The 15,581-nt window shown below is 50.6% G+C and overlaps 1 protein-coding gene across 1 annotated transcript in view; it reads right to left on the bottom strand.

Moving 5' to 3' along the window:
- The window catches only part of LOC146830261 (E3 ubiquitin-protein ligase TRIM39-like), a 352,412-nt gene that overhangs the window by 33,381 nt on the left and 303,450 nt on the right, over positions 1-15,581 (bottom strand). The window contains exon 5 of the mRNA XM_085604456.1: positions 7,969-8,018. Within this exon, the coding sequence (XP_085460582.1) occupies positions 7,969-8,018 (50 nt within the window). The remainder of the gene's footprint in view (positions 1-7,968; positions 8,019-15,581) is intronic.

Here is a 15,581-nt window from a genome sequence, read left to right as displayed (position 1 = left end):
TCCTCGACATGCTTCAACATCCTACGCATGCTACGGAAGATCTTCTGGTGGATCCCCACCGAGACCAGGAAGACCGTCACCCAGGCCCTCGTCACCAGCCGACTGGACTACGGCAACGCCCTCTACGCCGGTACCACCGCCAAGCTCCAGAAGAGACTCCAGCGGATCCAGAACGCCTCAGCCAGACTCATCCTCGACATCCCACGCAACTGCCACATCTCCGGACACCTGAGAGACCTGCATTGGCTCCCCGTCAACAAAAGAATCACCTTCCGTCTCCTCACCCACGCACACAAAGCCCTCCACGACCAAGGCCCGATCTACCTCAACAACCGAATCAACTTCTACGCTCCCAAACGCCACCTCCGATCAGCCAGCCACGCCCTCGCCGCCGTCCCGCGCATACGAAGAGCGACAACAGGAGGGAGGTCCTTCTCCTACCTGGCCGCCAAGACCTGGAACTCCCTCCCGACCGACCTACGCCTGACCAAGGACCACCTCTCCTTCAGGAAGAAGCTGAAGACCTGGCTGTTCGAGCAGTAACGGCACCCCCCCCCCCCAGCGCCTTGAGACCCTACGGGTGAGTAGTGCGCTATACAAATGTTTTGATTGATTGATTGATTGTTTTGCAGATCTGCGCCAGCACCTAGTTGATAGTAAGCTGACTGACCCCAGGAAGCTTGCTATGGAGGCGGACCGCTGGGTGAGTACCAGGGTCCACAAGAAAGCATTTGGGGGAGACTCAGCCAAAGGTGTGCAGGGTCCCCAGCAGACAGGTGGGGGGACAAGGGTAAAGCACAGAAGTTCTCTAAAAGGCCCCAAACTAACACCCAGGGTAAATGTTTCCATCCCCCTGGCGATAAGAAGCAAGGCGTCTCAAAAGGAAAGCCTGCTGAGACCGGCCCCCGCAAATGTTTTGCATGTGACTAGCTGGGGCACATGAAGGGGGACCCCGGGTGCTCAAAGGAGGCAAAGCCACCCACCGGTGGGCAGTCCACGGTGATGGCTAGTGTAGCGCTTGGGGAGGAGGAGGAGTACCCACAGGAGGGTGGGCACACCGCAGAAATGACCCTCGTCTCAATAGGGGACAGTGAGATGGTCCCAGGAATCCCGGTGCCTCTGACACAAAGAAATACAGCACCTGGGTGACCATCAATTGCAGAAGAGTAGAGGCTTTCAGGGATACTGGTTCCAGTGTGACCTCAGTCCGGTGTCACCTGGTCTCTGAGGAGCAGGTAGTCCCCGGGGCATTCCACCAAGTACTTGCAGTCGACAATTCAGAGCGCCAGTGTCTGGTGGTGCAGGTTCCCTTCGAGTGGGGGGGAGGGTCTCAGGTCACTTGAGGGTGGTTGTGAGCCCTTCCATGCCTGTCGATTGTCTGCTCAGTAACGGCCTGGAGCAGTCCTTGTGGAAGGATGTTGAGCTCAGGTCCGACTTGGAGATACTTGGGTTGCCAGAATGGGCATTCATGTCCACTCGGTCCATGGCGGCCAGAGAGGGTGATCAGAGGGACACAGAGCCTGAAACAGTGGCCCAGGTCCCTGCCAAGAGAAAGGGCATTCGGTGCAGGAAAACTGCCCCCGAAGTTCCCACGGCCCGGGAGGAGGCGGACCTTGAGGGGGACGCCCCGGTGCCTACAGGGGAACAGGTAGCCGAACTGGGGGACATCTCTGAGCTGACCCATTGGCAGTAAGAAGGGGGTCCCACCAGGGAAGAATTCTACAGGGAGCAGAAAGAGTGCCCTTCTCTGGAGTGTCTGCGGCGGCAGGCCACAGCCCAGGCAACTGGTGATCAGTCCGGATCACATTGGATCTACTGGGAGAATGATCTCCTGTATAGCGAGCCTAAGATCGCAGAACCTGGGTCAGCCTGTGTGTGGTGATACCCCCGTGCTTGTGGGCCTTCCCACTGGGTCTGGCTCACGACGTGCCTTTGGCAGAACATTTGGGGCAGGACAAGACCTTTGACAGGCTTGTCACCCACTTTTTCTGGCCCTAAATGCGAAGGCAGTCGAATGTGCATTGCCGGTCTTGCCAAACTTGCCAGGCACGTGGTAAGAGTGGGAGGAAGGTCAAAGCTCCTCTCCAACCGTTACCCGTTGTGGAGACACCCTTTGAAAGGTAGGGATGGACATTGTGGGGCCCCTGAATACCATGACGGCAATGGGCAACAGGTACATCCTGGTCTTGGTGGACCATGCCACCCGGTACCCGGAGGCAATCCCGCTCAGGACAATGATGGCACCAGTTGTGGGCCGGGCATTAATGGGGATCTTTTCCCATGTGGGGTTTCCCAGAGAGGTGGTTTTTGACAGGGGGAACAATTTCATATCGAAGTATATGATATCCCTGTGGAAGGAGTGTGGTGTCACTTACAGGTTCACCACCCCCAAGGTAACGGTATGGTAGAAAGGTTCAACTAGACCTTGAAAGGCATGATCAAGGGTCTCACCGAACCCATGAGGTGTAAGTGGGACGTCCTCTTACCGTGCCTTCTCTTTGCCTAGGGAGGTACCCCAGAAGTCTCTCGGGTTCAGTACCTTTGAGCTTCTGTACGGTCATCTGGTGCGAAGACCTCTAAGCTTGGTGAACGAAGGCTGGGAGGCCGCTCCCAGGAAGACACCTCAGGATGTGTTTAGCTACATGCTGGCCTTCCGGAACCAAACTACCCGCTTCAGGAAACTCGCTCAGGCGAACCTCAAGGCCAGCCAGGAAGAAATGAAGAAGTGGTATGACCAGAATGCCACGCTGGTCGAGTTTCAACCTGGACAAAAAGTGTGGGTCATGGCCCCCAGTGGAACCTTGTGCCTTGCAGGACAAGTGGACTGGGCCGTTTGAGGTGGTGGAGCGCAAAAGTGATGTCACCTACCTGGTGGATTTGAAGGCTCCCCGGAACCCTTTACGGGTTCTCCACGTGAACCGTCTCAAGCTCCACTTCGAGAGGTCCAAAGTGAGTATGCTCTTGGCAACGGACGACGGGGAGGAAGCGGAGAGTGAGCCTCTCCTGGACCTCCTGTTTGCCCAAGAGGGGGATGGGTTTGTGGATGGTGTGATCCTCTCCCTGACCCTAATAGCAGAGCAACTGAGCAATAGTCGCCAGTTGCTGGGGCAGTTTTCCCCGCTGTTTTGCCTGACCCCAGGTGTTACTCACTGGTGTACCCATGACGTGGACACCAGTGACAGCCCCCCTGTGAAACATAAGGTTTACCGTTTGGCTGACCGGGTCAAGGCCAGCATCAAAGAAGAGGTCTCGAAGATATTGGCATTAGGGGTGGGTGAGCTGTCTAGCAGTCCGTGGGCCAGCCCCGTGGTCCCGAAGGCTACGGCACCTGGGGGGCCAAGGAGAGGTCTGCAATCTCAACCCCAGAAGGACATTACCAGTTCTGTGTGATGCCCTTTTGGTTAAAGAATGCCCCTGCCACCTTTCAGAGGTTGGTCAACCAGGTGTTGGCCGGGCTGGAGGAATCCAGCACCGTATACCTGGACGATGTCGCGGTGTTCAGTTCCAGTTGGGACGAGCACCTGCAGCACCTCGGGGAAGTTTTGAAGGCGCTGCAGAAGGCAGGCCTCACGATTAAGGCCAGCAAGTGCGAGATCGGGCAGGGTTCGGAAGTGTACATGGGACACCAGGTAGGAAGCGGCCAGGTGGCACCCCTACAGCCCAAGATTGACACCATTCTGTCTTTGGAGCTCCCCAAGACCCAGACAGAGGGTAGAGCCTTCTTAGGACTCACCAGGTACTACTGGAGGTTTGTGAAGGGATATGGCACCATTGTTGCCGCCTTAACCGAGCTGACTTCCAAGAAGCAGCCAAAAAAGGTGATCTGGACTGAGTCCTGCCAGAAGGCATTTGATGCTCTGAAGGCCGCCATGTGCACGGCCCCCGTGCTAAAGGCCCCCGACTTCTCCAAGGAATTTGTCGTGCAGACCGACGCGTCAGAGCATGGAGTGAGAGCGGTGCTCTCACAGCTGAACGAAGAGGGCCTAGACCAGCCAATAGTCTTCCTTAGCCAGAGACTACTCCCCAGGGAACAGAGGTGGAGTGGCATGGAAAGGGAGACTTTCGCTGTGGTCTGGGTGCTGAAGAAGCTGAGACTGTACCTGTTTGGGACTCACTTCTGGGTTCAGACCGACCACAGTCCCCTCAGATGGTTAATGCAGATGAGGGGGGAGATTCCAAAACTTCTTAGGTGGTCCATCTCCCTACAGGGGAATGGACTTTACGGTGGAACACCGCTCTGGCACAGAACACGCCAACGCAGATGGCCTGTCCAGGTTCTTCCGCCTTAGTGAAGAGAATTCCCAGGCAAGTGGGTAGTTCTCCCTACTTTCAGCTGGAGTGGACATGTGTTGCACTTGCATTTTTTGCATTCTGACCTCCCGGTTTTGACTTTGTTTTTGCTGGCGTAACGTTTCTGTGCACTTTTCGCACTGCTGATCAATGGTAAAGTGCAGGTGCTCCTGTGGTAAAATGTGTATGGATTGATGTTTTCACAATTGGATATTTGATTTACGTGTCAGTCCCTAGTAAAGTGCACTACGGGTGCCGGGGCCGGCGAATCAAATGTTACTCCTGAGCCTGCAGCACAGATTGTGCCACCCACGTACGTAGCCCGGAAAAAGGTATAAGGAGATGAAGTTTGGTATGCCTGAACTCAGAATCTAAAGACGCTGCTTTTAGCGAAGGTGCTTTTTCCATTCTGAGTTTGCAAAGGCCACTTTTAGAAAGTGGGTATTATTTTGCTCAGTCATCCTGTGTGCCTCTGTTGGAATGTGGATTGCCTGTCTGGGTTTTGAGTGACAGAAGCCTGGGCAGCCTGAGTGGCTCCAGATAGTCTAGGTAGGTCAGGAAAGGGCTGAATGGACCTGGGCTGCAAAGGGGGAAGAGGGAGGGGATTTCCTTGCACCTCGAAGGGCCTGGTCTGCCCCTGACAATGCCATCTCCACCTCCTGCCAGGAAATCACACCAGAGAAGGCCGAACTGGTTCTGGCCGGGCACAGACACGAAGATCAAAGGGCTTTTGAGTACAAATACTGGGGCCCAGATCCCCGAACTTTAGAACTCATCTGGATCAAGAAGACTGCCAAGAAGAAGAGCCGGAGACGCTGCGAAAAGGAAGGACTGCTTTGCTGAGTGCTTTGGTGGGCTGACCTGCAGTGGCTGCTTCTATCTTGGGCAGTGAAAGGCCTGGATTGGACTTTCTGCAACCTGAATTGTGAGTCGCTCAAAGGGCTTGTGGTAGAGCTTGCTCCCTGTTCACAAAGTCTCAGAAACAGCAAAGACTTCAAGCTCCTCTGCCCACAACACTGGGGACTGTTTGTTTGTGCTGTGACAGAGGAAAACCCAACTGACGACGTCTACGACGCTGCTGCCGACTCCGTGTCCTGAAGGCACCGCAGAGGGTACCGCCGCACAGCAACCTTGATCTCACCGACAATGCCTGTTGACGCTGCCACCAAGCAGCTGCTTGCATCGCGACCTGTGGGCACCGCACTCCGCACCGCCTCACTTCACGCCACAGCTCTGGCACTGCAAAGAGCACCGGCGCAATGCCGCACGCCACCTTGGCCTCACCACGCCGCCTGTTGATGCCGCCACCGAGCCGCTGCTCGCATTGCGACCTGTGGGCACCGCACTCTGCACCGCCTTGCTTCACGAGGACACCCCAGCTTCCCCGACACCGTCGCTCCATGCCAAAATCGACGCCGCTGCTTGCACCGTGGTTCAAGGGCACCACTCGTAAATCACACGATGCATCGCCCTCATCCTGCACCACAGCCTTGGCACCCAAACGCCAGCACCATCGACTCCCGCTCATCAGCCGATGACAGGGCTTCAGCAATGACGACGACACTGCTTGCACAGTGACCCGCTAGCACCGTGGTGAGCACCCCCTTCATCTCACACCGCGACCCGGGTCTCACCGACAACGCCATCTGATGCCGCCACCGAGCGGCTGCTCGCACCGCGACCTGGGGGCATCGCATGCCGCACCGCTGCACTTCTCATCCCAGCACCCAATGCCGGCCGATACCAGCGCTCCTGATTCCATCAGAGAGGAGCTTGACCTGCAACGTGAGTAACTTCAAGGGCCCCATCGTCCAGCACTTCTCACAGGTACTGTTTGCGGGTCCTCGCGATACCGTAGCTGGCCCGCTACCCCCCCTACCAGCCAGAACTGTTGGATTTGTTGTTCACGACGCCGTGATAGCTCCAGACGGAGCCATTGACATTGAGGAGCTTTGTGTGAAACTTATTTTGATAACTGCCGATTTTTAAATATAGTATTGTGGATTTTTGTGGTATTTGGTCTGGTCTTGTCTTAACATATATAAAAATATTGGCTATTTTTCTAAACTGGTGTTGTGTCCTTTTGTAGTGCGTACACTGTGTTACTGTTGGCTAGGTGCAAACGCTTTACACACTGCCTCTAAGATAAGCCTGGCTGCTCGTGCCACGCTACCAAGGGGTTGAGCAGGGGTTATTTTAGGAGTGTAACTCCCTTATCCTGACTAGAGTGGAGGTTTTTACCTGGCTTCGGCCCTTGCCCTAGCCTGCCGGAAATCCCATTTCTAACAGTGCCACACTCTATTCAGTGGTACACTGCAGTAGACAGCACAATATCCTACAGAGCACGCTGTACAAGACAGTACACCTAGCAAGAACACTGTACTGCGTGGAACACTGTACAAGACAGTGCAGTGCTCAAGACAGCATTAACAAGACCCTTGCACTGTATGGCACACTGCCCTAGAGGGCACACTGTACACAACAGTACAGTGCGCACGACAGCACTAGCAGGAACACTGCACCGAATGGAACACTGCACTAGAGAGCGCACCGTACAAGACATCGCAGTGCACAAGACAGCTCACATTGCTCTAGATACCATAGTTTACTAGAGACGCCAATAATCAGATACAGTCACCATTTCAGGCAAAATTTTCATCCTACCATTATTTTGAATGTTTTTAAATCGGAGAGGTAAGTGTGTATGTGTGTGTTTATAGTGTGAGTAAAACACCGACAAAAACAAAGATGTCATACATGAGAAAGGTAACGGCGTTCTTAGCGAATGCAGTACATGTTCTGACATAGGAAAGCTTGCACCTGTGGATCTGAGTTCTGACTACGGGAAGCTTGCACTGGTCTGTGTCTGAAACCTGTTCTGAGTGTAGGAAGCTTGTATGTCTGCTATGCCACCTATTCCGAATGAGGGAATCACCCACCCCTCATACCCTAGACAAGCTCTGAGGAACGGATGCTTGCACTTCTGTGTGCTTTACCTATTGTGAGTAACAGAAGCTTGTACGTCTGCATATCATGGACATGTGCACAGTGAGGGAAGCTTGCATCACTTTTTCAAATGGAGGGCCTGTTCTGAGAGAAGGAAGCTTGCACTTCCATGTTTGTATACCTGGTCTGAGTGTGGAAAACTTGCACTTCTTTCTGTGTTAGACCTGTTCTGAACGACAGACGCGTGCACTTCTGCGTCTCCTAAACATATTCAGAGTGAGGGAAGCTTGCACCCATCCCAAAGCCCACTACAGAGCCCACAGTATCAGTATGCATTAAAAGCACACTCTACTAGATAGCAAACATGGTACTAGACCGTCCTAGATAGCACACTGCACCAGACGGCATACTGTGCACACGGTGCAAAACTCCCACTAGAAAGAGCATTAGACATCACACTGCAATAAACAATGCACTGCACTAGAGATTACACTGTACTACACTGCAAACTGCAGTACACGTAGTAGGGCAGGTCTGCTTTTGATTCACACTTTGCTGCGTCTCCCAGCGAAAAGACTAACTGCAGCGTATACAGGCCCCAGGATCGAGCTCCAGTCAGAAGGGACCTCTTTGAATTGTTACTCATTTCCATGGCCCCTGTACAGGGCCATGGCCAGAGGTGCTGGACTTAGACGGGGTCTTATCACAGCCTGTTGGCTCAAGTCCACTTACCTTTATATTTCTTGATCTGCCCTGGACCCTGAAACGTCACCTCCTTACACCTGAAGGGACACACAAATCATTTTAGTGTCACAGAACACTCAGAGGCAACAGGATATTAAAAGGAACAGCACAAACACCCTATTAGAAATAGAGTACTGTAATCACAGGAGCGCCTGCAGGACAGCACTTGGTATACACACACACACACACACACACAACAAAAAGGGTGTCTAGGGCATAAAAAGAACCACACTCTACCCCCTCCCACTATGAATGCTCCTCTGCTCTGAACCTTGCTGTGATTAGCACATGATAACACAAGCTTCACAATCTAGGGACAAGCATTGGCATAGCCAATAGGTCTCGCTTTTGGGACCTTATAAGTGTTTAGCCATGCAGCAGTTGCATAACTAAATACTTATAAGGTCCCAAAAGCGAGACCTATTGGCTATGCCAATGCTTGTTTCTGTTTATTACTGCTCTGTAGTAATGGCGGCGCACGGGTGCCACCATTACTACATAGAAGTAAATAACAGGAAAAAAAAAACCTGGCTCACGGAGAACATAAAAGCGTCCGCGAAAGTGAGACGCGCGCGCCCGCGCACATGCACTGTAGCTCTAGGCTACAGCGGTAGCACTTTTTTGAGCCCTCACAAAAAGTCTCACCAGGCCAGCGCATGCGCTGGGTCAGGCGAGACCTAAAAAAACAGTAAAAAAAACTCAGCTACCAACACACATGACCCCTCTCTCTCTTCATCTCTATTTCTATTTATCTGATTACCTGTGTCACTCTCTCTTCCTTTGTCACATCGCTTTGTGTTTCTTTCTCTCGCTGCCTCTATGAGTGTCTCTTCCTAACTCCCTCTCTTTCAGAAAGCTACGGAGATCCCAAAGGCAACTGTGAACATTCCTTGTTACTACAAACAAAATACTCATGCACTCTATATATTCCACACTGATTTTACTTTGTTTCTCTCTCGCTCTCTTTGTCTCTCTCTCCCTCTCTCTCTCTCTCTCTCTCTCTCTCTCTCTCTTTCTCTCCTTTCCCTTCCCCACTTTCTGTCTCTCTGTGTGACTCTAACAGCACAAACATAATTGGGAACAATTGATGTTACTACACTCACACTCTTTTTCTATCTCTATCTCAGCATCTGTATCGCTCTCTGTCCCTCTTTGCTTCTTTGTAACTGAATAACACATGTCAATATGCACAGACACAGGCACACACACACACACACACACACAAATACACTTACTCTCTCTCTCTCTCTCTCTCCCCCTCTCTCTTTCTCGCTAACGCTCCTGCTTTGTTTGTCTCTTTCTGTCACAGTTCTTGGGATCTCACAGGCAGATGTGAATAATCACACACACTCTATCCCTCTCACTCCCTCTTTCACTCTGTATATATTGCCTTCCAATCTTCTACTCACTTTCATGATCTCCTGTCTCCTGCCTCTGTCTGTCTGTCGCACTCTCTTTCTGTCTGTCTTTTTCTTGTTTTCTCCCTCTCCCTCATAAAAATCTCAGTAGTACTGACTATAAGTATCTCGAAATACTTCACCCTGCCTGTGAAAGTCTCCAATCTGGAATGACTAAATGTCCTGCATCTTCGAACCATTGAGCTCCTCCACCTTGGGATCCCTGAAATCCTACACCGTGAATCTCTGGTTCCATGCACCTTAGACTCTCTAAGGGCCAGATGTACGACCCGTTTTTGCATGAGCAAACGGGTTTGCGAACCCATTTGCGCATGCAAAAACATATTGGGCCATGTACATAGCCAATTTTTGTGAGGCTCTAAATAGTTTTGCGACTCACTATTTGGAAGGGGCGTTCCCTTCCAAATGGCGAGTCTCAAAACAATGTACTAATGTTTTGCAATTGTAGTTGCAAAACACTCACAATTACCACCTACTATAAGTAGGTGGTAATGCATTTGCAAATGGGAAGGGGTCCTCAGGGGACAAGGCAGGCAGTGGTCCTAGAGACCACTGCCTGCCCTTAAAAAATGAAACGAAAATGTTTCATTTTTTTATGCATTTTGTTTTCCTTTAAGAAAAACGATCTGCATTAAAAAAAAAAAGCTGCTTTATTAAAAAGCAGTCACATACATGGATGGCTGCTGAGTCCAGTAGGCCACCTGCCCTGAGAAGGCTGGCATTCACAATGGGCTCGCAAATTGTGAGAGGCTCACTAATATTAATGAGCCTCGCAATTTGCGACCCCATTGGGAATCGCAAAACAGTGTAAACATACTGTTGTACATTTCATTTAGTGCCTCGCAATTTGCGACTCGCAATGTGTTGCGAGGCGCTAAATGAAAGGGTTGTACATCTTGCCCTAAATGCCCTGCACTTTCAAATCTCAGAGATCTTGTATTTTGGAATTCTTGAAGTCACACACTGTGGAATCTGTAGAGCCATGATCCTTGGAATCTCTGCAGTTTTGCACATTGGAATTTCTGGACCCTTGTATCTTGGAATTTCTGGATCCCTGTATCTTAGAATCGCTGCATTCCCCTACATTGGAATTTCTGGACCCCTGTACCTTGAAATAACTGAATGCCTGCACCTTGAAATCTCGAACAGCTAAAATTGGACTCATTGAAGTCCTGCATCTAAGAGTCCCTGGGATTCTGCACATTGATTCTCTGGATCCCTGTACTTCTGAATCACTGGGACCCTGCACAGTGGACTCACTGAGTTCTGCACCTCAGAATTTATCAGGCCCTGCATCTTGGAGTCTATAAGCTCCTGCACCTTCTGCACCTTGGAGTCTCTGAGATCCCGCCCATTGAAGTCTCTAAAGTCCCTCCCCTTTGTGTCTCTGAGGTCCTGCCCATTGGAGTCTCTAAGGTCCCGCCCCTTGGAGTCTCTAAGGTCCCGCCCCTTGGAGTCTCTGCGGTCCTGCCCCTTTGAGTCTCTGAGGCCCCGCCCATTGGAGTCTCTAAGGTCCCGCCCCTTTTAGTCTCTAAGGTCCCACCCATAAAAGTCTCCAAGGTCCCGCCCCTTTGAGTCTCTGAGGTCCCGCCCATTGGAGTCTCTAAGGTCCCGCCGCTTGGAGTCTCTAAGGTCCCGCCCCTTGGAGTCTCTCAGGTCCTGCACCCTGAGGACTTGCACCTTGAAGTCTCTGAGGTCCTGAACCCTGAGGACTTGCACCTTGGAGGCTCTGAGGTCCTGCACCTTGTATTCTCTGAGGTCCTGCACCTTCATCCCTGCTGCAAATGCTGTTTCTGGACATCTCATTTCAAGTCTAGAGCCTTTGGTTTGATTACTTCTTTCTGGCTGCTTTTAACACCTCCCTAAGAAGGGTCCTCAACTTTTCTTTTATTTCCTGTTGTAGTGAACTGCTCCCTGGTTCCATTCTGCAAAGTACCAGAGGATTAGCCCCTCATTTATAACCCAAACTGCTTTCAGAGGACCGGAGGAGCCCTTTGAAAACGCAAGCATTATACTAAAGAATAAGTAAACATAGAAGTAGGATTAATTTGAAAAGTATTCAGATGAATTATTATCCACATTAAAAGAACTAAATCTAACAATGAGAGGAACAGTAGAGAAATTATAAAGTATACATTTTTATAGAACGGCAAGTGGATTTGTATTTGGACAATGCATGACATTGTGACTCAGACACTGGTTCAATCCCATTTCTGTGCTTAGTGTTCTAGTCCATGCAGGACATCTTAATTCAGCTGCTACTTTCACTAGCCCAGGGCTAAATCTTCAAGTGCAATTCCTCCATGTGCATCTTTATGAAACTGAATGACACTGAGATAATCCATGCCCATTTTATGTTGTCTCTTTTTTCAACAACTGCTGCAGTCCAACCACTTCTTGTTTTTATAAACTTTTTAGGTCTCGCCTACGCAGCGCACATGCGCTACTCGCCCACGCAGCACGCGTGCGCTGCATAGGAGGACCTTTAGCCGTCGCTCTGCTCTTTTTGGAAGCACATACTTGTGCTTGTGGCGGCATCCACCTTGCGGGAGCGAGCAGGGGCGCTACAAGCACGAGTATGTGCTTCCAAAAAGAGCAGACTGCAAGCGCACGCAGGTAGCACTCCCGGGCTCTCTTTCTCTCTCTATCTCGCCTCTCGCTTTCTCTCTCTCTCTTTCTCTCTGTCTCTCCCGCTCTCTCTTTTTCTCTCTCGCTCTCTCTCTCTCCCCTATCGTTCTCTCTCACCCTCTCTCTCTTTCTCACTCTTTCCCTTTTCTAAATCTAAAATGATAAATCTAAATTTCAGTTGGTCTTCTTATTGACAGTTTTCTGCATGCGCTCAGAAGACTGACCTATGTTTATATCGTTTCCGTAACTGGCCCTCTCTCTCCCAAACGTATTCCTCTATACGGAAACAGTTAAACGTACACCCACAGCCCTCAAAACAGTTTACAGCTACTAACGTTATTTTATTTGTAGTATATCTCGCGCTTATGTTTATTTTTTAGATGTACTGTAGACTTTTGCCATCATGCCGTGGCAACTACTAGGCTCAGAATGTTGTGGTATATCTCAACTTGTACAGATTGCATGCCCACAGTGCCGTACCATGCTTGCACCAACATTTGCTGTAGCATCATGCATCACTAACATGCCCACAGCAATGTGCCATGCTTGCACCAATGTGTGCTGTAGCATCATGCGTTGCTTGTATGTACTACAGCACCGTGCCATGCTTGCACCGACATGCTCTGTAGCATCATGCATCGCTTGCATGCCCGCAGCATGACGTCATGCTTTCACTGATGCTTCCAGGCCACACCCCCCACCGCCCTCCATTATGCTATTTATTAATTTGCTCCCGTCACTTAGCAGCAGGAGCTCTGCACCCTAGCTCTGTGACAGGCTGCTTGCCCAGGCTGCGCCACGCAGCTGCTGTGATCTGTGCCGCTGCTGCCAGGGCTCTTAGCGTGGCCCTCTCCTGACAGCCCCCTCAACCCAGACCAAGGTTCAGCAAGAGTTCAGCCTTCCCAAATCAATAATACATTTTTATTATACACATTTATAAAGCGCGAACAATCACCCGTAAGGGTCTCTAGGCGCTGAGGGCCGTCGGGAAGATTAAGCAAGCTATTGCCCAGAGTCACATGGTGCTGGGCTAATCTGCCGACGGCGATCGAACCGTGATCCCCAGATTCCGGAGTCAGTCACCCTGGCCGCGGCGCCACACCTCTTCCTTGGACAGTTTGGAGCAGGTTGGCTGGGTCTTTACGTGCCTCACCTGCCCCAGGACTCAGCACTCCAGGCTAAAAAAAAATAAATAGATTCCTTTTCAACAGCCCTGCCTTCAAAAGGAAAGATGCGGAATTCCGGCGTCCACCACAGATGTCCCCCAACCACACTTGCAATGTGCAGACACTGCCATACCTGTCCCTTCACAAAGCCCGAAAAAACTTATCCAACAATCTTTGGCATAGGTACTAGGTCTCGCTTTTGGGACCTTATAAGTATTTAGTTATGCAGCACAATATCCTTGGTGCAACAACATCAACTGTTGCATGGCTAAACACTTATAAGGTCCCAAAAGCGAGACCTATTGGCTATGCCAATGCTTGTTTCTTTTGATGCCCTCACTGGGGCTAAAAGCAATGGATTGATGTGCAGTGCATTGCACATTTTAGGTGAACCCAAAGAAAATAATTCAATAACTATTAAAAAGGTAAAAACATAAAGAGGAAAAGACGTAACCCGGATGGAAGTTGCTGCACAGAGCAAGGAACATAAAACAAACTATGTGCAGGTCAATGATGGTTGCTATATGAGGCTTTGAAATCTGTTTTAGAGGCGAAAGAATTCCCTTCTGGGTCCTCCCATAAATGGTTGAGGCCCATATCCAATAGAATAGCCTTAATCTTTAGTAACCATGTGATTTTATTAGATTTGTCAACTTCTCTAATATATTTAACAGCTTGCTCATAAGGGGCTAACTCCGGTGTGGTCCATAGTCTGCGCCAGTAGGCAAGAGGTCTAAAACCCGCAGCCTCCTTGTTAGAATCTGGGTTCTCTGGTTGGCACAGGTAGGGACTTGTGACAAGCAGGGAACCTTTCCTCTAGTCAGGGTAAGGGGTTACACTCCTAAAATAACCCCTGCTCACCCTCTAGGTAGCTTAGCGCGAGCAGACAAGGCTTATCTCAGAGCGTTATAGGTTAAGCATTTGTGAACACATACAGTAACCAAGTGACAACACTACAAATGGACACCACACAGGTTTTATATTAAAAATGAGGATTCTTTATATAGAGTTACCACAAGACCATTAAACGACAAAAATACACAATACTGTTACTTTAAATGGTAGAAGTTTGCTTAGTTCTCTTAAGTTCTTAAATGCGACACTTTAAGTCAATGTGCCTTAGATGCGACACGCAGGGCAACGAAAGTGTTGCAACGATGCTGATGCGATGAAGTTTTTGGTGCAAAGAAATAAAGACGTGAGGATCTTCCAGATGCGTTACGCTTCTCCGAGGTTGCAAGAGGACTCAACTCGATGCATCAGCTACAGCGGCAGCACCCTTTACGTGATGCGACGACAGCGGCCTTGGCAGCGGCACTCTTCTCCGACGTTTGCGAAACGCTTCCGCTCGATGTGATGTTGCAGCGGCGACACCCCTTTACGCGATGCGACGACAGCAGCTCAGACGGCGGCACGCTTCTCCGTGGATGCGAGGCGCTTTTCTTGATGCGGTGCAATGCGACAGCTACGATGGCTGCGATGGCGACACGCTTCTTTCTCGATGCGAGACTCTTCTCTTGATGCGGTGCGATGCGTCAGCTACGATGGCTGCGATGGCGACGCGCTTCTTCGGCGTTGCGACACCCTTTACGTGATGCGATGACAGCAGTTCCGACGGTGGCACGCTTCTCCTTCTTGAGTCGCGCTTCCAGCTCCTTGCGACACGCAGTCCCTCAGAAGGCCCAACAACAGCAGCAGGCACTTCCAAAGAACTTTGGGGAGCTGGGGGGTGAAGTCTGTTGTTCCTGAGACTTCAGCAGGAGGCAAGCTCTATTCCAAGCCCTTGGAGATCTTTTGAAGCACAAGTTGAAATAAAGTCTTTGTAGTCTTTCTCCTCTCATTTCAGCAGCAAGGCAACCACTGCAGGCCAATCCCCCAGGTCAGGGACAGTACTCCTCCTTACAGCTTTCCCGGTTCCTTCTCCTCAGGCAGAGGTTCTTCTTGTCAAGCAGGATCTAATTTCTTGGGAGCAGGGTCCCAATACTTATACCCCTAATTCCTTTGTTCCTCTGGGGTAGAGGGGCCTTTGCCCAGTCCAAACCAGTTCCTAAGCACTTTGTTGACATGACTCTGACTTTCCATTCAGGATGCAGGGCAGAGACATCAGCCGCTCCACAGGAGGTGGAGCCAGCATTGTGGTGGCAGAGCACAGCCCTATTCAGAGTCCAGGTGCACTCATCCCACACATCTGGATGTCAATCTCTCTATTCACCACCAGGCTACCTAGACCTGCCCCTCTGGGTTTCCCCAGCCCTATCACTCACACAAACCAGACAGACATCATAGCAGAGGCGGGCTGAAATGGTTGGGCAAGCAAATACCAACTTTCTAAAAGTGGTATTTGCAAACACAGAATATTAAAATAAACTTTACTAAAAGATGTATTTTA

This window comes from Triturus cristatus, chromosome 5_1 (assembly GCF_964204655.1).
Source record: "Triturus cristatus chromosome 5_1, aTriCri1.1, whole genome shotgun sequence".
Classification (NCBI taxonomy): Eukaryota; Metazoa; Chordata; class Amphibia; order Caudata; family Salamandridae; genus Triturus; species Triturus cristatus.
Note: the sequence above shows the minus strand (reverse complement) of the source record. Positions and strands in the feature narration are given on the sequence as shown.